At 34.6% G+C, this 25,466-nt stretch overlaps 2 protein-coding genes across 3 annotated transcripts in view; one reads left to right on the top strand and one right to left on the bottom strand.

The window, feature by feature from the left end:
* The window catches only part of foi (solute carrier family 39 fear-of-intimacy), a 58,236-nt gene extending 48,182 nt beyond the window's left edge, over window positions 1-10,054 (top strand). For both annotated transcript variants that reach the window (XM_085942877.1, XM_085942878.1), the window contains exons 2-7: window positions 652-2,271; window positions 3,685-4,967; window positions 5,889-6,025; window positions 6,196-6,276; window positions 7,741-7,928; window positions 8,329-10,054. In XM_085942877.1, coding sequence (XP_085799003.1) covers window positions 1,141-2,271; window positions 3,685-4,967; window positions 5,889-6,025; window positions 6,196-6,276; window positions 7,741-7,928; window positions 8,329-8,469 — 2,961 coding nt within the window. In that variant the 5' untranslated portion in view covers window positions 652-1,140 and the 3' untranslated portion in view covers window positions 8,470-10,054. The remainder of the gene's footprint in view (window positions 1-651; window positions 2,272-3,684; window positions 4,968-5,888; window positions 6,026-6,195; window positions 6,277-7,740; window positions 7,929-8,328) is intronic.
* An 8,438-nt stretch (window positions 10,055-18,492) lies between these two features.
* The window catches only part of LOC147074813 (uncharacterized), a 35,117-nt gene continuing 28,143 nt past the window's right edge, over window positions 18,493-25,466 (bottom strand). Inside the window, exons 12-13 of the mRNA XM_085943251.1 lie at window positions 24,804-25,011; window positions 18,493-20,097 (exon numbers count right to left, since the gene is read on the bottom strand). Of these exons, the coding sequence (XP_085799377.1) occupies window positions 19,644-20,097; window positions 24,804-25,011 (662 nt within the window). The 3' untranslated portion in view covers window positions 18,493-19,643. The remainder of the gene's footprint in view (window positions 20,098-24,803; window positions 25,012-25,466) is intronic.

Below are 25,466 nucleotides of genomic sequence, written 5' to 3' on the forward strand. Positions count from 1 at the left end.
ATATTTTAACAGCACCTCTCTTGGCTATGCTAAATTTAGAGCGAGATAGACAGTTTTCACTGTTTAGACGGCTAATTTATTGTAATTGTTAGTGCAATAAGTGTTAATACTTCGATACAAACCTACCCTAGATAGCTGCCGTAGTGGCCGAAAGCAGTCTTGTGTATAGGATAGATGCGCAGTTCCCATTATTTCTGAGTTCCGTGGTTGTAATGTTAAAAAGAATATATACCTATATATATAATATATATATATATTTATTTTTATATACATACCTACTAGATATTAATATTATATTCTACTTGCATGATATGAGTTTAGGTGTTAAGTTCATTTGGTGGATTTTTTTTGACCTTTTTATGATTAGTCTATATCCGTGTATGGTGTATATGCCCTGAGAACTGATGTTTTTCGACTTATCAATACATCCACGTCATACATGTATATTTTTTATTACACTGTTGACATGCTGTGAACATAGCAATATATAATTTGAACAGCAGTGTAATTTAAAAAAATCCCCTTTTAATAGTATTGGTGGCATTGTCACAAAGCTTCCACTTACATAAAAATCTGCATTTTAACAAAGCTGACACTTGGCACATTTTAATATACCGCCTATAGTTATTCTTTTTCTTTGGTTTGTTTCAGGTGTGCGGGGTACTTCCGCCTTATGAAATATGGACGCGGCCCTCTGTCCATAGGCTGCTAAACTTGCAGCCGCAGGCCAGTGCTGCGTTCCACCGATTGAAACAATCAATCGCAACAGTGGCACCAACAGGAAAGATATTGATACCTGGTATCTTATAAAGAGTGCCCGGCTAGAAAATCAATGATAATTGCTACAAATTTTATACCAAAATAAAGAGTATTAAAATATTATACTTTTTTATAAATTGCAAATTTTCATTTGTGTTAATGTTATTTGCTGAAGCTTTTAAAATAATTTTGTTTCGAAAGTATAAGTGTAATTTTTGTATAAAAATCTGTCTCAACTGACTTAAGAGTTCCTATATATTGTAATACTTATCGTTTTTGTCTATTTCTAAAGAAAATTGGTGCGTTTTTTTTTATTTTTTAATTTTTAAATATATGTGCTATTATTTTTGCTGGAGAGTTTGTTGTTGTAAATGATAAAAGATGGCTTCGTCACACCATCTAGTGACGGTTTGCATGTTCTGCTTGCTCAGCGCCGGCCACACTTGCTCGGGACATGTCGGGGTTGAGCTCGGGAGCAGCCTGACCCGACATCAGGACCTGATGCACGAACGGTTTAAGGGGGACCCGCAAATCCTTCCGCAGCCCGGTAAAGAAGGTTCTCGCCGAACGAGAGATGTGTTACCGTATTGGACCTCAAACGATGACGATAACACTCCGAACTTTGTGACCACGGAAGACTACCGGCAGAACAACGATATCTTGGAGAATATGCTCGTCGAACAGTACATTAAGAATTACGGCAGATCTTCTTATGAACCTTCTGGAATCGATCTTCCATGGGATGATGCGCAGAAGAAGAATTTGATTCTCGATAAAAAGCCCATGTTTGACTATTTGGCGAGAGCTGGGACCTTGGATCAGGCGATCGCCGATTCGCGTCTTGCTGACGATAGACTGCCTTTGATTTCTGATGTTTTAAAAAGAGAAAGACGTAGCGAACGGCCTAGAATCGAACGCCGCCGTACTATTTTGGCTAAACGACAATTAAATGCGATCGAAAACAAAAATTCTGCCGATTTAATTAGTGGGAATGTTGAAGATTCGAATAACCCGAACGATGTTTTGAATAGACTGAAGAGAGACGTGTCGCAGGATAAAGAAAATAAAATCGAATATCACATTCGAAGACTGAAAAAAGAAGCGCAATTAGATGAACTTAAAAATTTAGTATCGAAAGATAGGAATAAGGGCGATCCGGGTGTCTTGGAGATCATCAATGACTCACACACAATCAACAGCAGGCATAAAAGAGACGCGCATCTTCCCGAAGGCAGCGACGCAGTCACGGACGGTAAAAACGAAGACAATTCCATCTCCAAGGTCAATCCGAAGAATATAGACGTGGAGTTTTACATCAAGAAGCTGTTCACGCAGTTCGGCGACAGGGACACGATGACGATGAACCTGACAGGATTCGAGAGCATGCTGGTGTCTTTGGACCTCGACAGGATGATTGCGGGTAGCGGAGGGACAGACCGCAACGACAAACCTGCTGCCGTGCCGCCGAGACCCGTCGGCAATGGCGGCAGATTAAGCTCGCCGAATGTAACGGTAAATATTATATTATTTCAATATGTATCTTTCTCTTCTTTTATCGGAGAAGATTGGATTGGTGAACAAATTGTCTTATACCAATTGGAGTTAATCCAGCAATATCCTAAATATTGAGCCAACACTATCAACCTCCACATTGTAATCTTGGTTACAGATGGTATTGGTTAGTTTCTAAAAATCAATTAAACCCTGCCTAAACCTAAACATAATAGTTTTGGAATACTTTGGGCGATACAACGAAATTGGGCACAGTTTTTCATTCATACATTTCGTTGGATTACGAATACATTTTCTTAAATTCATTAAGCCCAGCCTAAACCTAACTATACTAGATAAAAAATATTATTCTATCTATAAAATATCCAAAGTTATGTATGATATAATTGCATAACTCTAGAAATTTTATAGATAGACGAGTATTTTTTGACTATTATGGGTTGGTTTCGCAGGGTTTAATTGAATTTTAGAAACTAACTAACGCCATCTGTAAATTGCAGTCTAATTTCCATCAAAACAATTACGTATGACTGACAAAGTTTAGTGTGCACTATTTATGGCGAATCTTAACAGCCTACCTCCACCCTTCGCCGCTGATTCCTATGTACCTGTGAAAAGATAGACTGTGTCAATTATTGTTCATGGAAAGACGGCCAAATATACCAAACTATGATATGGGTGCTGAGGATTGAACTAGTACAAGTGCACCGATGAATAAGTTGAGTAAATGGACTTCAACAGTAAAATGTGTGATTGTAAAATTTTACATAACTGTTAACAATATTCTGTAAATGAGGTCTTGTTCTCAACTGATCCTTTATGTATGACTATTCCACAAAAATTATTGAAATTTCTATATGTTTATTAATGTTTTCATTGTTTGAAGTACATGTCAAGTCAAAATATTCTAATTATAAATGAAGGGTAGGCGGAAAGAAGGATCGATGTCACATTAATTCAGTTTTGAGATAAACTGAATAAACTTAATTACTTCCTTTACTTAACTCAAAATTAAAAGTTCTTACATGCAATTATATAAATATAAACATTCCTTGTTTCATTCAATTGTTTGTGATGACGGTTTCTCTTTTGTATTTCAATGTTTTCTTACTGAGGTCAGTGTTTGAACAATGATTTTTATTATTTTGTTCTATGTGTGCCATATAATAACTTACAAAATTCTCCACAAGATGGCATCAATAACTCAATTTGCGATTTTTGTGGACCTTTCTTACTGCTTACCCTTCAAATGTTTTTTTTTCAGCCCAATCTTGACTATAATTTTTTTTTATACTTATTCTAAAGATTTGGATGTCCAAATGTACAAAGAAATCATAAAATTTAGTAATACTCGTCTAGTGTAGTGTAAACCGTACGGTTATGTCCTGATTTTTTTATTCCTTTTATTTTCAGTGCATAAACAGCGTTGACTTAATCACGAGTCTCGATAATCAGCTGCACCCCGACCGTAGTCACACATCAAATACATCCGCAAATCACCGACAATTTGGTAGAGTAAACTCTCATTTGCTCATTAAAGTTTGTCCGATATTGCTGTATCAGAAAGTTGCACAAACGTCGTATGAACGGCAGGGCTGCATCGTGGAAAGAGAATTCCCCAAAGAACAATCTTTGCACAACGATGATAATAATAGAAACAATCAATTAGACAACCAATATCATCAACACGTCCATCACCACAATAGCAGAGACATCAACGACGGAAGCGAAGATGAAATGCTGGATAATAGCGCAGCCGTTTGGATTTACTCATCTTTGAGTATCTTTGCGATTAGTTTGTGTGGTTTATTCGGTGTCGCCGTGATACCAATAATGCACCACGCGTATTATCATCAGATATTACAATACTTGGTCGCGTTGGCTGTAGGCACATTAAGCGGAGACGCGTTGTTGCATCTGCTACCTCACGCGATGTCGTCGGGTGACGATCACCACGGCGGCGACCACGGCGGCGAACACTCGTCGGGGTCGCACGATAACGCCGTGTGGAAAGGCCTCGCTGCAATGATGGGCGTGGTGTTCTTTTACTTCACTGAAAGAGCGCTCACGTTGATCGCAGAATGGCGCAAAAGAAAAATGAGACTGAATAAAGAGAATAAGCTACCGTCGCGCGTGCTAGTCATGCACGAAAACGGCGGAGCCGGCCCGAAGGGCTCCGGAAGTAGTAGTTCACATTCTAAAGGGGGCTTCTTGAAATTGCCAAGTGGTCTTACGCTACTTAAAAAAAAGCAAGATGGTAATAATATGAATTCTGACCCCGCTAAAATTTGTAAGAATAAATATTCCGAATATCCTTATTGTTACGATGAGATTGCGACCGATACAAAAGATGATCACCACGTCAGAGACGGATCAGCGCTGAAGATTGTCAATAACGATCTATCAGCGAAAGACGGTAAATCGGGTGAACCCAAAAAGGTTGTGGCGAATTCGTCGGGTAACAGTAACGACTGCGTCTGCGGTGTCAGGACCAATGGAGATGATGGCAGTTTGAGTGTTGTGCTGTTGGACGGTATGAGACTGGAGCCGGTGAAGGAGCCGGGCGCGGCTGACTTGCTGCTCAACGAAGGTGCCGCCAACGACGGGAGGAAGGTTGTTCATAATCATGCGCATGATGACCATAAGGACGTCGATGAAAAAGATGAAAATCAAGATAATTATACTGTTATTTTAAGGTCAGTTTATTTACGCTTTGTATTTATTTGCAATGGATGTGAAAGCTAAATTTCGATTTACTAAAGATGATGATAGATGGAGCTTAAATGTATGAAAATGAAAGAAAAAAGGAACCTCTGCACATCTATTGTATACACAAGACTGCTATTGGCGGTTATCGAGGGTAGTTTATCATATTTATGTATTGAGGTATTATAATTGTTAAAATGTTAAAACTGTCTAAACCTAAACTGTCAAAACTGTCTCTCTCTAAAAGTTAACACAGCCAAGAGAGGTGCTGTTAAAACATAGCACTTACTGTTATTATTTTAAACTTCAATACATAAATATGATAAACTACCCTCCATAGCCAGCGAAAGTGACCGATAGCAGTCTTGTGTATAGAATAGATGCTCTGGTCTACCAAACCAATCTTGTAATTTTCCCAACATTCAGTTATAGCAGGAGTGGCGAACCTACAGCACGCGTGCCACTAGTGGCACGCAAATGAAAACCAATCAAAATTTTCAAAATTTTACAAATAAATATAATACTACTTACATATAAAAAAAATATTGACGACATAGCCATGCGCTTTTCCTTTGTTTTTTCATATTATTTTTTACCAATCGACACGCAGATCGCATTGTACAAAAAACAGTAGGCAAAAAAACGAGCCGACTGAGAAAAATTGTGTAACCTGTGGCCCGCGGCGACACATCAGACAGTCAAAAAATATATTTTGGGAAATTTTGGCACGCGTATGTAAATAGGTTCGCCAACCCTGAGTTATAGCTTGTCAAAGTCCTGCAGCTTTTTATACAAGCCTACCGCGAGTGTTCTAAAATATGGTAGTATCCGTGAATGATGACACGGGTCACAACATCACAAAACAAATTATCAATTATGCTCATATAAAAGTGAAAAAATATTGTTTTTAGGGAGCATTCTCAGAATCACCACGGTCACTCTCATTCTCATGGCCACGTGCACTCACCGCCATCGAGCTTTAGCTCGGTCGTATGGATGGTCATCATGGGAGACGGCCTTCATAACTTTACTGATGGAATGGCAATTGGTATGTACATTTCTAGAAACGATGTTAAAAATTAGACTCAATGAAAGTTCGAATGACTACACTAAATAATTTAACTACAAATAATTTTACAATAACAAATTACCCTCTTTCATAATTATTTAAATACTCGTATGTGAATCTAAAAGTTATGTTTTATTTTTCTGTCACAGGTGCTGCATTCTCAAGCAGTATAGCTGGTGGATTCTCAACGGCCATTGCCGTCTTGTGTCACGAGCTGCCTCATGAAATCGGTAAATCTATTCGATTTAAATATGTGATTTTTTTTATAGGGCATGCGTCGCGTGCGCATTGGCCAGCCTCAAACCAGTTTCAAGATGGCAACACTGCTTCCTATAAAAAAATGATTACTAAAACTATTTCACGTACACGTGTTAAGCGGGATACTCATTAGCGAGCCGTAACTGTGACCGTTGCAGATACAGTAACCAGTGTGGACGCCAAATAATTAGTCCGCGAGCTTTCCGCAAGCAACTCGAGGCGTGTTCGCGCAGCGATCGGTCGTTTGTCGGTTTTTGCCGCTAATCAAAGGGAGGCTCGCGGTCACTCGTGGAATGTGATACCCGATGAGGTTGCTCGCCGCGAATAGTGAAAATACTTTGATAGTGTTGTTGTACATCTTTTTACTTGAACATGGCTGCTAACTGGGATGAAGAGAAATGTCTACTTTTAATTGATGTTTACAAAAATAATGGAGTGCTATGGGACCCAAAAGACAACTGACATGATTCAGCTCAGACCGAACACTGCGGATAGGGCGGCTCGCCATCGGTTACATGGAAATCATTGATGTCGCGTCCACATCTAGAATTGTTTACAGTATCTGCAACTGTCACAGTTACGGCTTGCTAATGAGTACCCGGCTTTAGACAGTTGATGTAGTGCGTTAAACACATTCACTGTAAGACATGCACAAAAACCAGTATTAAAACATTGAAATGAACTGGAAGATGGAGTGAATAGTGGCATATTTTCAGAATACTATTTAATATTTGTATTTTCTTATTAACATGTTGTTAATATCTTGTGTGTCAACAGCTGGTATTGTATGTATTCAATTTGACCCGTACAAACATAATATGAGGCGTCGAATATATATTTTGTTAAATTTTGACCATATGTGGACAGATTTTATAAATAGATAACCTAAATACATCTTTGATGAGTTTGATTAAATAAACCGGACTGTACTGTAAAATATTTAATGTTTACGTTGTGGAAATTATTTCATGATGATTATTTGGTATATCGACTACTACGTATGGATATAATTCGAGGGCTTAGTGTCAAACAACACTATCTACAAAAGTGCAACTTTACAGGAGAGCCAAAAATCGTTATTTTAGATTCTTGTTACTCAACAAGGGAAATGTTTATTTAAAACCTAATGTTAATATTTTATAATTTATTGTGTATTGTACATTTATCTTGCTTATGATGATGTTAAAATTTATAGGGATAGTTTTTAAAAAATATCAAAACAAGGGTTACTTATGTAGTTAGCGTTAAACTTTACTGACGATTTAATAAAAAATTAGAAAAAATTTACATAATGTTGTTTGACTATCATGTAGCCGTAAATGTAAAATAACGTTATCTCAAAAAAAAAAACAAACATTTTTTGTAGATAATGTTGTCTGACTTTAAGCACTCGAATTATAGATGGATTGATGCTTAATGTACTTTTATTTCTCCAGGTGATTTTGCTGTCCTCTTGAAGGCCGGTATGTCTATAAAGCGAGCCATCTACTACAACCTGCTGTCCTCCATCTTGTGTCTCTTCGGCATGGTCGTCGGTGTCCTGGCAGGTCACGCTCCCGAGGCCACGCAATGGATATTTGCTGCTGCTGCTGGCATGTTCATGTATATCGCCCTCGTGGATATGGTAAATTATATTTTATATTATAAATCAGTGGCAAAGACTCAATAGCAATTATTCATATTTTAACATATAATTACTCATTTAATTACATGGATTTATTAACCACATATTGTAAGTAATGCAAATAATATAGTTATAATATAATATAGAATTTCGTCATCTGACTCAGTTGTAATTATTACTTTTAATGATTTAAAATTGAAACTATGGAGCCCCATAATATTCTCTGTTTAAGAATAAAAATGGTGCAACGTAATGTTTACTTGCAGCTAATTTAATCATTAGGCTTAGTAACATCTGTTTCATTTTCACTTCATAATAGAAGAAGGTTTTCTTAAAGTTCTTTGGGGTGTGGAAAACTGATAATTAGATCACTCAATAATGTCTGTCTTTCCTCTTTCAGATTCCCGAGCTGTCGTCCTCGCACTCGAACGAGGGCTCCTTCTGCCAGTGCCTAATTCAGCTGTCGGGGCTGGCCACGGGAATCGGTATAATGTTCCTAATAGCGCTCTACGAGCACGATTTGCAAGAGCTCTTCGGTTGATGTGAAACAATTATTATTACAATCAGTCATGTCTTGTGTAGGTAGCGCGCAAGCCCCTTGCGTTGTATGTGTGCGTGAGATTTATTGGTGCACCGACACAACTATCAATAAGTAAGACACTGGTATATTCTAACGTCTTGCCGTCATATACGGTTAACAGCAAACCTTGTTACAATATTATCTGTAAAAAAGTGAAAGAATATACCGGGGTGCCTTAATTTTATTAACGTTTGGCTGGTACTGCTCTACGCAATTTATCAATGCATTCATTGGTAATTAAATATTATCATTCTCAGCCTGTATGCTTTTTTTCTTCGAGTGAGTATGTAATACAAAGATTTTATTAACTTGCCACTGGACCAAGGTGTATTCTTCGATTGGGTGTAGTAATTTGTATTTTTTTTTAATGTCAGTATTTAAAAAAAAAAACCATTTACATTTTAGATTTGCTAGTCTACAAAAAATCACTAATCTTTTTTTAACATTACACATCTGTTACAATATTTGTTTTTTTTCCCTGTTTAATATTATTTTAATTTTAATATACAAAAAAAAACTTAAATTTAATACTATCGTATGACGGTAAGGTCAATATATTTTATACTGTTGCTTACTAACACTAGTCGCTAGTGCAGAACTACAAGGTTCCAAGTATTTGTTTTGTCAAAAATAAACACTTAGAACCTTGTGGTATTGGGCTCGCATAGTGTCTTTAGATAGTCAACAAGACGTGAAAATCTAACATCAAAAGTGAATTTAATACAAATATATTTTTTTCTACTTTTCAAAAACTCTTATATCCACTCAATCTGATCAAATTAAGTTGAATCCAATGATTTTGGACTATAGAGGGAGAGCTGTATATGTTATTGTTATGTATGACATTTGAAACTATTTTGCAAACGCATGAATCATTTATGGTTATGTTGGTAAACTCTACTAATATTAACATCGTTCAGGTAATGGTTGCGATATTTTTATTACCCGAATGCAGTTGACAGTTTTACACAAATTTTACAACTAAATAATAATGCCGAATAAATGTCATAGCAGTAGTGTGAAATTCTCTGCGAATTAACCTGCAATGTGAAGTCAATTGTTGCTAACTTAATCAGTGGTCGATAAAGTAGAGGTCCGTTTTCTTGCTCAAATTTCATATATTTACGCTCCCGTCTCTATAGAAGAAGTGTTTTTCCATATTTTTGTTCTTATCAAAATATTGTTATAATCCTTCTTTATAATACGTATCTATATACCTATTTAGATTTTTTTCTCAGAAATATGCATATCATATTGCTTTTACCAAAATATTTTGAATAATAAAATTAATTGCTTAATTTCAATAATTAATTACTTTTTATTGCATGAACCATACAAATTCTTTGCGACCTCCAAAAAAAATTGATATGTTCAAACAAAACGATCTTTCCAATAGAAAATCTATAGGAATCTGATATTGAATGACTGCTTTATTGAATATTTTTATTTTATCAAGTCTCTTAGATATTCAAAAAAATATCTACTTACATCATATTACTCGATTAACCTAAGTTTGCATTTATTTTGATAACATCTAAGTCAAATTAAAAAAAAATTAGTTGCTTTTGCCCGACATCATTCTAATAAATTAATTGATAATATTAATTGTATTCTACTACAGTAAAACCCTGTTAATTCGAAATCGACACGACCAAAAATCTAATTTTGAAGTACCGAAGAACACAGCAAAAAAACACTAAAACCTTTTAACATTATTTCCGTTTCCAATACAATTTCTTTCAGATTAATAATATCAGTGATGAATATTATGGTTCATTCATCAAATTAGTGAATATATATGTATATGTGTTATGACTAACAATTTGAAGGACGGACGTCGCTTAATAGTTAAGGCATTTATTTGATACCTACCTTGATTTAATACACAAAAACTGACAGCCAACATTATTAACACAATTTGATAAGCATTTCATGTAAGAATTACTAGTTAAATTCATCGTAATTAAGTAAGATGCCCGTAGCTTAACGGGGTTTTACCGTAATATACTTTCAGATACCTGTTTTGTCAAAGTATTATAGCTATAATTCTTTACTTTAATTATGTTTCGAATAAGAATCGTACGGTATCAAATGTGGAACTGTCACATGTAGTATTACATTTATTATATGAGATAGTTATACAATTGATACTTAATGATATAAAATAGCCTATATTGATTGCATGATGTTATGTGTTTTGATTGATTATTTTCATTGTGGAGTTAACTTCTTTGTTTAATTCACATATTTTAACTGTTGTCGAATCCAATACTGGTTGAAGGTCTTCCGTGTAGTTCTAAGCGTAGAAGGGTTCTTTTTATAATGCAATATTATAATAATACAGCCCTGATTACAATTTTTTGGTCAATTATTGCACTTTTGACCCGTGGTCTTATCAGAATATATGAATGTCTCCAAAAAGGGGAAGATCCATGTAATTGTTACAGATAAAGTAAAAATTTTATGTGAATAAATTAACCGCATTGTATTTCATATTATATCAAAGAAACATTCATATATATTTTTGACTGTCGGAATTTTTATTATTTTATTTATTGGTTTTACCGCCGCTTTGTCCATCCAGTTCTAACTTGTTATAAGTAGTGTAATTTTTTTATTAGTCTAATTTGAAGATTGAATCCAAATATATGTAATGATGATGTGTGTGGAAAGTAGCTGAAACACGGCTGCGCCTTCCGACACATTTCTGATAACTACTGGAAATGGTATATTTTTTCCCTTACAACAAGTTAGAAACGGCGTGACGAGTTGTCATTCATAACTTTCTTTTTGTAGTTGCTTGATTTAAAAATATATTGCATTCCAATTATCAATTCATTTAAAAGTTGAGTTGGTACTACGAAATTGAAATAAATTGTCAGTATATTTTGTAATGTAAAGTAATTCATTATATAGATTATACATACCATTATAAATCGTCAAGTGTTCGAATATAGAACTAAGCTCATTACAGTATAAAAAGTATTGAATGATATGTCAAATGCTAGCATGTGGCACCCTCACTTAGCGGTCAATTTATACTGGTGGATCTATTACAAACTGTGCCTTTAAACAGTGGTACATTACCCGCGGCCCACAGACTAAATGAAATATATTTAAATAAAAAAATCCCTTATAATTAGTTAAACTAGGATTTCAGTGAAATAATATAAATAAAATTCTTTAATCCGTTGATTATAAATACGTAATTAAAGTTGTAAACAATATTTTCGTTAATAATATGTCTAGACACTTGGGAGAATATATCATATTCCGGAGACACTTGCAGCCGTGAACAATTATTAGGAAACGGAGAAATCGGCCCTACTGACAAAAGAGTTGTGTATCACTGCTTTTGAAGATTCAATACTTACTAGAAATATTTAAAAAGTTTTCCAATTTATATACTGGTCAAATAGTTTTCTGTAATCACACCTATTAATTCAGAATAAGTGAGAGGCAATTGTGGACTTAGATCTTTTTAGCTCTGTTACTTAACTCTGTATTTTTTATATTGTGTTTGTTTTCGACTACACGCTGTAAAATATGTATGTTTTTCAAAGATGTTAAATCGTTAGAATAAGCTTATTTTTTAAAATATTTTTGGCATCGAATTTTTATAATTTAGTTGAGCATGCGGATTGAAACTCGGCTAATCTGTGATCCGAACTAGATTTCAATGCTTTCGTTATTATCCATCGGTGCATTTTTTGAGAGTGTCAGTGACATCTGTGAATCTAAAATTAAAACACACGATGACATCTATGGACACACAAGAAAACTTTATAGGAATTGATGTTATTGTAATTTTATACTTAATAGGCTTAAATATCTTATAATATTAATATTATAGTTATTGTCATAACATTGTAATGGTATAATATAATAAAAAAAAATGCCGAACTTTGTCAAAATAAGTCTAGAATATTCTAAATTGATTGTTAAGTATTACGTATGTTTTTTCAAATGAATGAAATTATGTTTTTAATTAGAGTTACTATCATGATTAATTGTTTAGTGGTTAATTTTTTATTATGTAAGTTACGTGTTATTTTGTTTTCTGTGTAAGGGGATTTTGATTTTTCGACACGTTTATTTTCATTTTTGTTCAAATGACAATGTTGCCAATTTATTTTTCTCACATTTACAATAAACATAAGAATGTAAAAAAAAATGAAAACACGTCTTTTATTTTATCCACAATGCATTTCTTGGGGTTGTCGCCAAAAGTTGGTAAGTCGATAATTTAGGTATTTAGAGTTAATAATGGATTATGTGTATATTTATAGATATGCATGCATCCGATATATTCTAGAACATGGTTACATGTAAATTGTACGTAAAACATTTCACCATGGCACAGTTTGCCGTCAGCTTTCTTATAGGAAATAGATGACCGTCCACTATACGGCCTCCACTTTTATTAGATTCAATATGAACATCAATTCAATTTTCATAGATGATTTTGGCAAAATTAAAGAATGAAAACCTAACCTAATCTAACCTAACAAATAATCCAGTATATCGGCTATTTTCAAAATTTGTTTGCTGCTGGCTTCCTGTAAAGTGTAAACCGACATGAACCGTATTTTATTTAGACATGAATTTTATGTCAGTACTATACAACCGAACAAGGTTTGATGGTCTTTAATATGGCCATATATTTCTGATACAACATTTCACTGCGAACTGCATACGTACACGGTAGAACATATGCATAAAGAACAAAGAAGCATTATTGCCTGATTGTAGAGGGCATGTTAAACTTTCAAATTTGCAATATCTTAATAAATGACCAATAACTAGTAGAGGTGAGTTAGAAATACTGTCACCAGTTTGCGTACTCTAGTCTTGGCATGTACTACCCATACTCGGTACGTGTGGCCATATACTTGTTACAGAATACTTAGAAGTTCCAATGCATGCTACGAGTATGAGATCTCGCCGTCCTCGCTAACTAGTTGGTACTGTTGCTACCTATGACATCATCGCCGCGACTCGCTTATGTATAAACAATAGGTGATAAATTTTGTGTAATTATTGGACCACATTCCCACAGGCTTATTATGACAGCTCAAACACGTTTGAAATTAAAAAAATCATTGTAAGTATATTCATTCAAGAATATTATAACTTATATCCCAATATAAAAACAGCTCATAAATTTAAAATGTGTTTAAGATCGACTCAGCGCTCAGTGTATTTTTTAGCGATTCTATTAAAGCCGATATTTCAAATCGTCATTCTCTCTCTTTCTCCCCAATTGTAAAGTTGGTATAGTGAAAGACAGAAATGGTGACTATACTGTAATAATATGGAGTCAGTTTTAGTTCCAGTTGAGTATGTATTACTAGGTAAATATTTTGGAACAAGTTTCGATACTAAGTATTTTTTTATACTGGTAGTAAGTATACTTAGTTTTCAAAATCGACCAGTTTTCCCATCTCTAATAACTAGCACTACCGCTGCAACTCAACTAAAGTCTGTGTGCGAAAGGAAAAAGGTGTTAAGTCTTAAATCGCTACTTTTCAGGACAGCCAAAAGAAGATTCATTTTTAGACCATTTTGTCTGGGATCTCAAATGGAATTAATAATTCAAAAGTGTTGATTTGACTTATCTTTTTTCTCATTTGTGCATTCGTCGTTGAAACTAGAAAATTGTGTAACTCCAAAAACACTACTTTACAGGAGAGACAAAAAACATTATGGTTTCCTATACAAATATATGGTTTTGGAGTGAAATCATCCATGATTTAACAATGATACAATTTTTCTGGAATTACATAATTTGCAAGATGGATAGATTTTATCAACGGCCACTAGATGGCATTCAAAGTCAATTTTCGATTAAAACGGAGTTACACAATTTTCTAGTTTCAACGACGATATGTATATTATGGTTCATTCATTAGCCATCTTTAACTCATATTTCGATATTTAAGACTTATCGCCCTCTTCTTTTCGACCACAGAATTGCCCTGGCCTGTCTATATAGTCAGCCTTGGTTCTTCGTGCATTAAACTTTCATATGCCTCACAATATTACTATGGCAGTATCTGGCGGGCTGCAGATTTTTAACGATACGTTGAATGCAGAGTGAAGCTCTTACTACAATAATCGCTGTAATATCGATAATTTGTTGTTTAGTATTTCACAATTATTCAAACAGATGTCACTGTGTGCTTAATTTTTTAGATTATGCAAATCAATCGACAGTGGCTAGTAATTTGAGTTTAAAGTCAGACGAGATAACGGCCTCATCGAGCGAGAATACTCGCTGAAGGCACAGAACCGGTTAAACCTCATATTTTTAGTTGGATCAAATTATTTTGTAATAAACATTTTAAATCTAAAGTCATAAAATATTTGGTAATCAGTTTCCAATTGGATCATTAAAATATTTTTTTTATTATTTACCTAATTTAATGATTATCAGTGGTGTCTTGTTTAACTCGTTTGGACGCGGACGACACGACTGCCGTGTCCCTGTTAAACGGCCATTAGATGCAATTAGCATGTTATTTAAATGTGGTAATTAAAAATTAATTGAAAGGTACGCAGTGATTGTGTTAAACAGGTTAATAAATAAATATTCAACTTTAATTATAAAATATACATAAACATTTTATATATTATATTATACAAATTTAATCTTTTTTTATACAAAAATTTTCTCAATTTAACAACTTTATCCATCATTAATGTTTTGATGCCCAACATTAAAATGTATATTTAAAGTTTAAATTCAAATTCATTTATATACTTCAGTGCATCATTACAAATTTTAAGTTCAAGACATTCACTACATGACATGAAACATATTACAAACAAAAATTAGTAACACAATGAAATAATAATTTCATTAAACTTTTTAAACTTCATTTAACAGAGGATTAATCCAGATTGATGTTGCTGGTGATATTGTAAAGAACTTAAAATTATATAAGCGGTAATATTTCTCTGTTGCTTTCCTTCAAATGGGACTCCATATGTCCCTTCAGTGAGCACTTGTAAGTGAACGACTGACCACAGATGTCGCAGACAAACTGTTTCTCCCCACTGTGGATCTTCAAGTGCTGGGATAGAGTGTACTGGCGGAGGAACGCCTTCTCGCAGACGGTGCAGCGGAACTTCCTTTCTCCGGTGTGCTTCACCATATGTTTCTTAAGGTAGAAGTTTGTGAAGAATCCCTTGCTGCAGATGTCGCAAATAACGTTACGCTGACGGATGTGGCATCGCTTGATGTGTGAGGAGAGGGAACTCGACGCGGAGAAACACCTGTCACACTCTTTGCACTTGTGGCGTGTCAGGTACTCCGTCCGGCCGTGCACTTCTATCAGATGTTTGACTTGCTTTTCGTATGATGGAAAACGGAGCTCGCAGTAAATGCATCTGTAAAGTAGAGTTAGTTTAGAGTTAGTTTTACATAATTTTAATGAACTTATGGCTTTACGGTTTTAGAAATTTTAGCTTTATATTATTTATTAGATTCAATATGAACATTAATTCAATTGAGGCGTCTAATTACAAAAAGCAACAAGTCCACAATTCAATATTTTCGGGAAACAACGTTTTTATATTTCAAGCTTCAATTATTTGTATTAACATGAGATTATTTTTTCCGTTGTATTCTATGTCGAAATTAGAACCAAATGGCAATTTGTTTCAGCCGATAAATTCTTAAATTAATATAGGAAAAATAAAATTGGACGTAGCGTTATACCTCACTTTTAAATTTATTCCGCATAAGGCACATATTTCCGTGGCACTGTCATGAGTTTACCAGATGCTACAGCAAGGGAGACATCCTTTTCAATATTGAACGTTCCCTTATTGGTTGACTTAAACACGCGCGAAATCAACAAAGCTTTAAATATTATGAAACACGGACTTGGCGTATTTAATATTTTTTTTTCGTAGGATTATGTTGCGTTTTGGAATTTATAGATCAATACATATTGTGTAAAATTATACAAAGAATGCGTGCATATTTTTTACTCGATTTTGACCAAATGTGGACTTATCGCTTTTTGGAATTAGATGCCTCAATTATTGTGATAGCTGAATTTGGCAAAATTCATGAATTCAAGAATAAAACCCTAATCTAACGTAACCTAACAAATAATCCAGTAAAACGGCAATTTTCAAAATTTAATTGCTGCTGTCTTCCTGTGAAGTGTAAACCGACAAGAACCGTGTTTTATTTAGACATGAATTTTATGTCCCAAAGAGGTTGGACGGTCATTAATATACGGCCATATATTTCTGATACAACATTTTACAGTGAAGTGTGATACGGTGAACTGCATACATACAAGTTTCCGGACACGGTATTTGCCAGACCCAGGATTCGAACCTGGGACCCACGCCATTATAAGCCGAAACTAACAAGGACAAAACCTTACCGCATGGTCACAGGATTGTTGGTGTGCTGGTTCCTTACATGTTTGAGTCGCGAGTATCGCGTCTTGAATCTTAAGGTGGGGCAGTGCGGACACAGATACACATCCGATAGATGCACGTCTCTATGCATCAGGAATGTAGACAGCTCCATGAATTTCTTTTGGCAAAAGTCACATGTGTGTTTGTACGCATCTTCAGGTATCTCATCCTTTCCCACCTTCTGTTTCTTACGCGTGTCCAAGTTCGCAGTGCAATCCCTAATCATCAATAGATACAGAATTATCATCAACCATAGATTAAAATAATCAAAACGTTGGTGTATCCCCAAACCTTTACTCGAAAATCAATTTACCCAATTTATAACGGCCAAATGCAGAGATGTAGCTATTATATTAACATAATAGGCCCAACACTGAATAGTGGTAGATTTGAGATCTGAGGATTACATTAGTGTTCTCCATATTTTTGTGTGTTGTCGAGTTATGAACTCTGAGAGCAAGGCAGCTGAAGGCAATTGACGATTCCGAAAGGGCATATTTTATTACATTGTAAATTTTCATAAAAGATATTTATCAAAGATCTATGATAGCCTAATACCAACCTAACCTAAGTTTAATTCCTTATTATCAATAACCTAGTATTTTATTCAACAAATAGTTCGCAAGATTTGAGAATGTAACATTCTTTATATTGAACATACATAATTTGAAAACATCACACATACTACCAAATATGAGATTCGACGCAACATGAACCTGTGTCTACTGGATTCGTGCCAATGTGCTTTACCAATCATGCCACTAGTGTCCTATCTAATTACTAGAAGTTTTCATGTCTTGAAAAGCTTAATTTTTGACTATCGGCTTTTGTGTTTTAAAACAAGGTCCAGTTGCGTATTGTTTTTTTTCAAATATTTTCTCTAGTAGGAATAATATAATATAATAGGTATGAGGTGTTTTCAAATTATGTATGGTTCTTAGTATCAGGTTGATTGTGTTCATTCGCCTGAAGATGCCAAACGGCGAAAATGCGGCGACCGATAGTAATCTATATTGAAATTTACAATTTACATAACTACTGTGGAAAGGAAAAAGGGCGTAATCCACACAAATCAAATTTTACAGGAGGCACAAAAACGTTTTTGTTACAGTTTTCGGTCAAAGTTAAAATACAAAATAGATATAATAAATGAAGTAAGTATATGATAATTAATATTTTGGTTTTTATATCTTTAATCTGATATTAATTATTGAGTTAATTAAAACAACCAACAAAAATGATGGTTAAGTCGTTTTTCCCATGTCACTCTCTTGTTTTTTTTTTAAATTGATAGTTAAATTTAGATAATAAATCGGCATTTGCAGCTTACATCCTTTCGACACAACGTGTATTTAGTCGTGTACAACGTTATGATGCAATAAAATCCTATTTTGAAAAGCTGAGGGTTACGCCCTTTTTCCTTTCTACAGTTGATAATATGAATTCTCATATATTATTTTAATCCAGGTTCCAATATCATATTCATCTTAATTATTCAGGACATTGGAAAGGAAAGGTAAGTATTTAAACGAGAGATGTGTTAAAAATATTAATTTTTATTTTCTTAGGTGTAACACAATTTGTAGACCCATATAAATATTTCAATCACATAACTAAATTAAGAAATAAACAAAACAATATAATGTAATTTTAATGAAATATAATATTACATTTTTAGTTAGGAGAAAGTACCTATTTATAACAAATTTAAATCTTGAGTCATAATATTAAAAATCATAAAGCATAATTTTAGAGATATATATACAGTGGCGGCTCGTGGATATTATATCTGGGGGTGCTGCGGTTGATTCAAAATAAATGTTGATTTGGATTATATTTTACTATTATCATCAAAAATTTAACATTACATCTGTTTTTGTTTCATTATAAAATTGATTTTTCTGTCTTGTTTCCTTGAAAGAAGGTCTATCAGCTTTTAGTTGCTCTCGACAGCTGTCGCGCTCAGAGCCGATATACCAGACAATGTTCGCAACACGAAAAAATACTGTCAGAGTGGCAGCACCAGAATAGCTCCTAGCTGCGAGCCCCAAATAGCAAGTCCCAAACCACACCATATGGAGTTATCAAGCGGTATTCAAGTCTCATTGATTAATACATAATTATATCATTCAGGCGCGCACACAAGGGGGGTTTTCAAGTCCAAACCCCCAAAAATGAAAAAAATACAATCATACAGGAGAATGGAGTATTACTTTTTATTCTTCGCCAGGGCCTCATGACTTAGGAACGTGACGCGGATTCTTTGGCTGTCGACAGCCTTTCGAAATCTTAGCATTAAACGACACGCAAGGTCTGTGGCCACTGGAAGACACGTGGAACTCATAAATTGATGCAACTATCTGAGGCAACCAATGTTTCCTTTAATATTTCAATGTGGCATATTTAAAAGACAACATAATGCGGACGACACAAATGGACACTAACGATCCTATTAATCGTGACCGTTAAACCACACGCATATGATAACTACTGTTGCGATAAAGCCATTTCTTCGGTGGATTGATGGCCTATAGAGAGACTTAGGTGTGGACAAATAGAGAAGTGGAGAAAACCCACCCTGATTTGTATCAGAGAAGAAAAAGAGAAATGTACCACTGGATTACAAGTGCTGATTTGTTATTCGAACAATTTAACCTGCCCATCCCTACTACAAAGACTTTTATTAAGTGAAATTATACAAGTAACAGTTTTTCTTTGTTATTTTTCTTCAAATGAGACTCCATATGCCCTTTCAGTGAACATTTATAGGTAAACGATTGCCCGCATATGTCACAGACGAACTGCTTCTCCCCACTATGGATCTTCAAGTGCTGGTTCAGAGTATACTGACGGAGGAACCCCTTTTCGCAGACGGTACACCGGAACTTTCTTACTCCGTTATGCTTCAACATGTGTTTCTTGAGGTATAAGTTTGAGAAGAATCCCTTGCTGCAGATTTCGCAAATAAAGCTGCGCAATCGGATATGGTGGCTGTTGATATGTGACGTGAGACGTTTAGCAAAGGCGAAACCCTTGTCGCACAGTTTGCATTTGTGACGCGTCAGGTAATCTGTCCGGTCGTGTTTATCGATCATATGTTTTACTTTCTGTTCGTGATAGTGAAAACGGAGATCGCAGTGACCGCATCTGTAAAATAGAATTAGATGCAGTCAGTGAATCAGAAATTACTATGAGAATTTGAGCAGTCAAAAAATCACTACAAAGAACATTCACTAGATTGAATTAGTGAGTTGGGAAATAATCCGGTACAAGGCGCCACAAGAGAGAGGCAAATTCGCCGAAGCGATTTTTGCAGACGACAAGACTTAATTACAGTAGAACCTCAATTATCGGGACTAATTGGGGATGAAGATAGTCCGGATAAGGAAAAATCCGGATAATCGATAAAAAATCATAATTGACAGGGAAAGACAAGTATATTCAGTATGAATAATTTTTATTTGTCTAGATTTACATAATATATAAACATTTTTCTTCTTCCGACTATGTCCGATCCTAATAGGATCATATGGGCCTCCACAGAGTAGAGGTTTGTATTGACAGATTTTATTTTTTACGAGAAACGGATGTCAGCCACTTGCTCAACCTATTAGGTCCATACCCTGACACCCACAAATTGAAAAACAATATGTGTACTTGCCAGACCCAGGATTCGAACCTGGGACCCACGGTGTTATAGTCCAACGCTTCAGTCGCGCAGCCACCGTGTATCATACACATATGTATAATAAATTATTTTTTATTAATAAAATCAATTATCGATTTGTGCTTAAAGCTTAAAGCAGGTTCTACCGCGTTACTGGAACTTACTAATGGTCTTTTCAAAATTGAAGTGGTTATTGCAAGACAATGATATGCCACAGAAACATAGTTTGGAGATATGAGCAATTTAATGTTCTTGTTCGTTCACTATTGTAACAGGAAAAATTACTATCCTCATTAAAATGTTCGATATATCTCACATCTAATTATTCTGTTTGGTGCAGAAGGCGTGGATGACTGACCGATATCAATTTTGACTGGCATGACATTTCATATTAATGTTATAACCATTTTTATAGCAAAATTTGAATTTGTAAGAACTACACATTGATCATAATTATTGAGACATCTGTGTATTTTTTTTTTTTAAAAAGTGTTTTAAAGTAAAATATGAATGTATGTCCTGGGAATTGGTTTTTTACAAAATCAACAAATTCATAATTATGTGGCATATCATTGTCTTGCGATAACCCCTTCAATTTTGTTCCATGATTTTTTCAAAGTTGACAAATCTAAAGAATTCCAACTATCTGCTGCCATATAGCAACAATATTTTAAATTTATTTTCTTGTAGAAACTTATAAATGTTTCTTCATTATTTTCGTCCGCTAGCAATAATTGTCGAAGCATATGTTTTCTATAATATAAACGTTTGAATGTTTCTGTTACACTCTGATCCATCGGTTGTATTACCGACGTGCTTCTTTCATCTTTGTATGAACCACATGAAAATACACTTTTCATAGCTTTCCGCTCTGAGCTGCCATCTGACATTAAACAATTAGTAATCTTCATAATATTTTGTTTTTTTATATCAGAAATAGTTGACGTTCCGACACCATATTTATTAGATAGATAACGTCCCGAGTCACCGCGTTTTAAAGCATTGATTATATCCAATTTGTATTTTAATGAAAATAATCTGGATAATCAAGGTCCAGATAATCGAGGTTCTACTGTATATCAAAAATGTCATTGGAGAGATTTGTACTTCTTTGAGTACACATTCAGAAGGGAAAACAATGCTTTGAGAAGCTTGTTAGCCAGCGTAACGATCATCAAGAATGAAAGACATGAGAATGAAGAAGAATAACTCACATAAGAAGGGTTATTAATCAAGCGACCAGTGGAATTTCACCAAATTCTTGCAATCTGTGGTTGCGTCTAGGGTCGTATTAAGCATCTATTCTACATAGATCATAATCACTTAAACCAGATACAAAGATGACTGACTATTTATGAACTCATTGCATAGTTTTGACGTGAGTCGAAAATGTGTAAATGCCTACACAGAACCAACCTATGCAGAACATAATAAAAAATATTAATTGAATCATGTGGTTGCCAATGTAGCGCGGTACGCGTGAGGTGACCTCATTGTTGACAATATTTAAAATGTGCTACGGGATGGGAGCATCAGTCTGTAAACGTTTTAAATACCAAGAAAAACGATGTTACATACTTTTTCTCATAGCGGTATCTTACTGTGAAAGCACATGACGAGATGATAATGTATTTGACACATAACTTATTCCCGATTAATCTGCAGTTCTTCAGTCATCAATCTCACACTTAAATGTCAGACTGTATCGTTCCTCACACTTTAATATTAATATGAGGGTCTGTCATTGTTATATTTGGCTCTCTAATTCTGGGGTCCATACATCACAATATCTTCTTGCCCATTTTAGAATCTTTTATGCCATTCAAACACACTCGACCTCCTCATAGTATAGTAACTTCACCATTTGCCACTTTCAACAGTTTAAATGTTTCAATAGCGGTTTTTCCGTACGATTTTCACACAAAATTTGATGTCAATATGCTGCTTCAAATTTTAATGGTGCAATTTTATGTCAAAGTGCGCACACAGATGTGTTACCATCACAATGTTTTACTTTGGTGAGAACTATTTGAACGGGTATAAACAAAAAACTTATACAACGTGTTGTGTAACCTTGGTCTTGGGCACTGCAGACATGTCCATAAATAGAAACGCGCACATGTGTCTGAAATTCATTTCAATGATTGATTGCCAAGTATTGAATGTATCAAAATAAATCGTTTTATTAATTTCAATACGTAATTTAAATTGAATTTTGAGTATTTCAGACGTAAATTGCGGGAAATAAAAATGTAAAATTGGGAATTAAATTTATTAAAATAAAACGAAACTGTAGAAACCTAGGGGCGGCAGGTTATATGAAAGTATGGTGAAGCAGGCTGGTATGGTGAAAAAGTGTAGTGAGACGTACTGGTAATTAAATTGCGGCAAAATTTTCACGTTAACATTATATTATATAGGTACGTTATAATCATCGAAGTAAATCCTCCGTGATGCCCTGATTTTTTTTTATCGCTTCGCTATTTCTCGGAAGTTTTCGGCTATTGTTGGCCTGCTTCATTCAGTTGTATGAGAAAGCCGATTTCTTGCCCCTCTTTTTATTTAATACCTCTATGGTAGAAACTATAATATGTAGATAGTGGAAAAATGTTAATTCTGAGGACGTAAAATCTAGGTTCCACTGGAATTTGAATTGGAATTTTGGAAAACATTGCACACACAAAACAAAGATGTTTCTGAGGTATATGTTAGGACAAGCTTAGCTTTACAATTTTAGATATCTGGGATCACGCATTACCCCTCAAAAAGATGTCAGCCAAGATGTTAGTAGAAGAATTACTCTGGCAAACAAATCCTACTATGATTTAAAGAGACACTTCAGATCAAGGCTCCTCTCATGAATAACTAAAATAAAGCTATGCAAAACCCTCATCAGGCCCATTTTGGCCGAAATGCTGGGCCTTGAAAATGTATGAGTGGATACTGGACATCATTGAAAGGAAGATACTGAGAAGCGTCTTCAAGATACGACCACGAACTATACATATAGTACGATGATCGCATTCGGCAGGCCATGTCACAAGATGAAAGACACCCAACCAAAAGGAGGGTCGAGAGATTTACACTGCAGTAATTTGACTGTATAGAAAAAGACAGCATCATTGTGAAGAGCTTGCGGCAGAAAGAGGGGAGTGGAAACGTTTCCTAGAGCCGGCCGATGGTGATTTCCATGTTTTTGAGGCATATGTGAGCATCAGTGGCGAAGGGCGGAGGTGAGATGTTAAGATCCGCCATAAATAGTGCACACTAAACTTTGTCAGTCATACGTATTTTTTTTTCATTGAAATACAATTACAATTGTCAGATGATGTTGGTTAGTTTTTAAAATTCAATTAAACCCTGCGAAAACCAAGCCATAATAGATAATAGTCAAAAAATATTCATCTATCTATAAAATATCTAAATTATGCAATTAAATCCTACATAACTTTGAATATTTAATAGATAGAATACTATTTTTTATCTATTATAGTTTGGTTTAGGCAGGGTTTAATGAATTTCAAAAATTGAACCAACAATATGTCGTCTCTGTTCTGGCAGAACACACTAACTGGAGAATACTAGTTTTGAGTAATTTGACTTTGAAGTTGTTAAAATGTTTGAAATGGTCTATCATGTGAGTTTATTAAGTAATCGTAAAAAGGATAACTTTAAAATAAAGACTGTTTATTTATTAAGAAGGTTTCCAGACGGTAAAGTCTGAAATAAGGAATATTTTGGTATAACTAACTCAATATGTAATTTTTTCGAATTAGTGTCTTCTGCCAGAACAGTGACGATGTGTTGTATGTATTCTTAATCCAACGAAAAAAAATAAGTATGTAGGAAAAAGTGTTCAAAATTTTGTCGTCTCGCCCAAAATATACCAAAACTATTATGGTTTGGTTTAGGCAGGGTTTAATTGATTTTTAAAAACTAATCAACACCATCTGTAAATAATTGTAGTCTTAGTTCAATAAAAACAAATACGTCTGACTGACAAAGTTTAATGTACTCTATTTATTGCGAATATTAACAGCCTACCTCCACCCTTCGCTACTGGTGAGAATAGGCTTTAATTTAAGTCCCGGTTTTTGTCTAATAGCACGCATGTATACTTACCAGTGATGCCAACCGTACTATAATTATACCTAATATATCTTAAAAAAATCATAAAAATACTAACTTGTATTGCATTGCTTTTGGTTTGCTTCCCTTCAGCGTATCTGTTGGTTTGGCTGGTGGTTCCGTGACTGTTGATTGATCTGACAGTAAGACTTCATCATCAAATTCTATCGGTATAATTTCGTTTCTTTCTACATCACTGCGATGATCGACATTCAAATTTGCTTCAGAGGAATGTGACGACTCCCATAGTTTCTGCTCTCTCTTAACTGTTATAAAGCAGATACATATACCTTGTTAATTCAAAATTTACAAATCTAAATTTTTTATAAACAACGAATTTCAAATTACAAAATAAGTACATACTTTTAGGTAAATTTTTTGCGATAGACATCAAAACAAAAAATGTTTTTTTAATATGGCGAAATGATTTGTAATACACTGGCGACCAAGACGTATGGCGGTCAAATCGACACCTCCTATGTAAAAGGCCGTAAGTACGTTTTTGGATATATTGACTTGATTTCCCTTTAATAAATAATTTAAAAGATAATACAAAATAATCGAAAAAAAGTAAAAATTCAATCAATATAATACAGTCGAACTCGGTTATTATCACGGTCACGGACATAGCGAGATCTCGGATGTAATGAGGAAACATTCTAACTAGACATTAAACAGCTACCTATCGGATATACCGAGCAAAAATATTCTTAAAACTGTT

The sequence above is a fragment of the Rhyacophila brunnea genome, unplaced genomic scaffold (assembly GCF_057557595.1).
Source record: "Rhyacophila brunnea isolate RB1 unplaced genomic scaffold, BYU_Rbru_1.0 scaffold_15, whole genome shotgun sequence".
Lineage (NCBI taxonomy): Eukaryota > Metazoa > Arthropoda > Insecta > Trichoptera > Rhyacophilidae > Rhyacophila > Rhyacophila brunnea.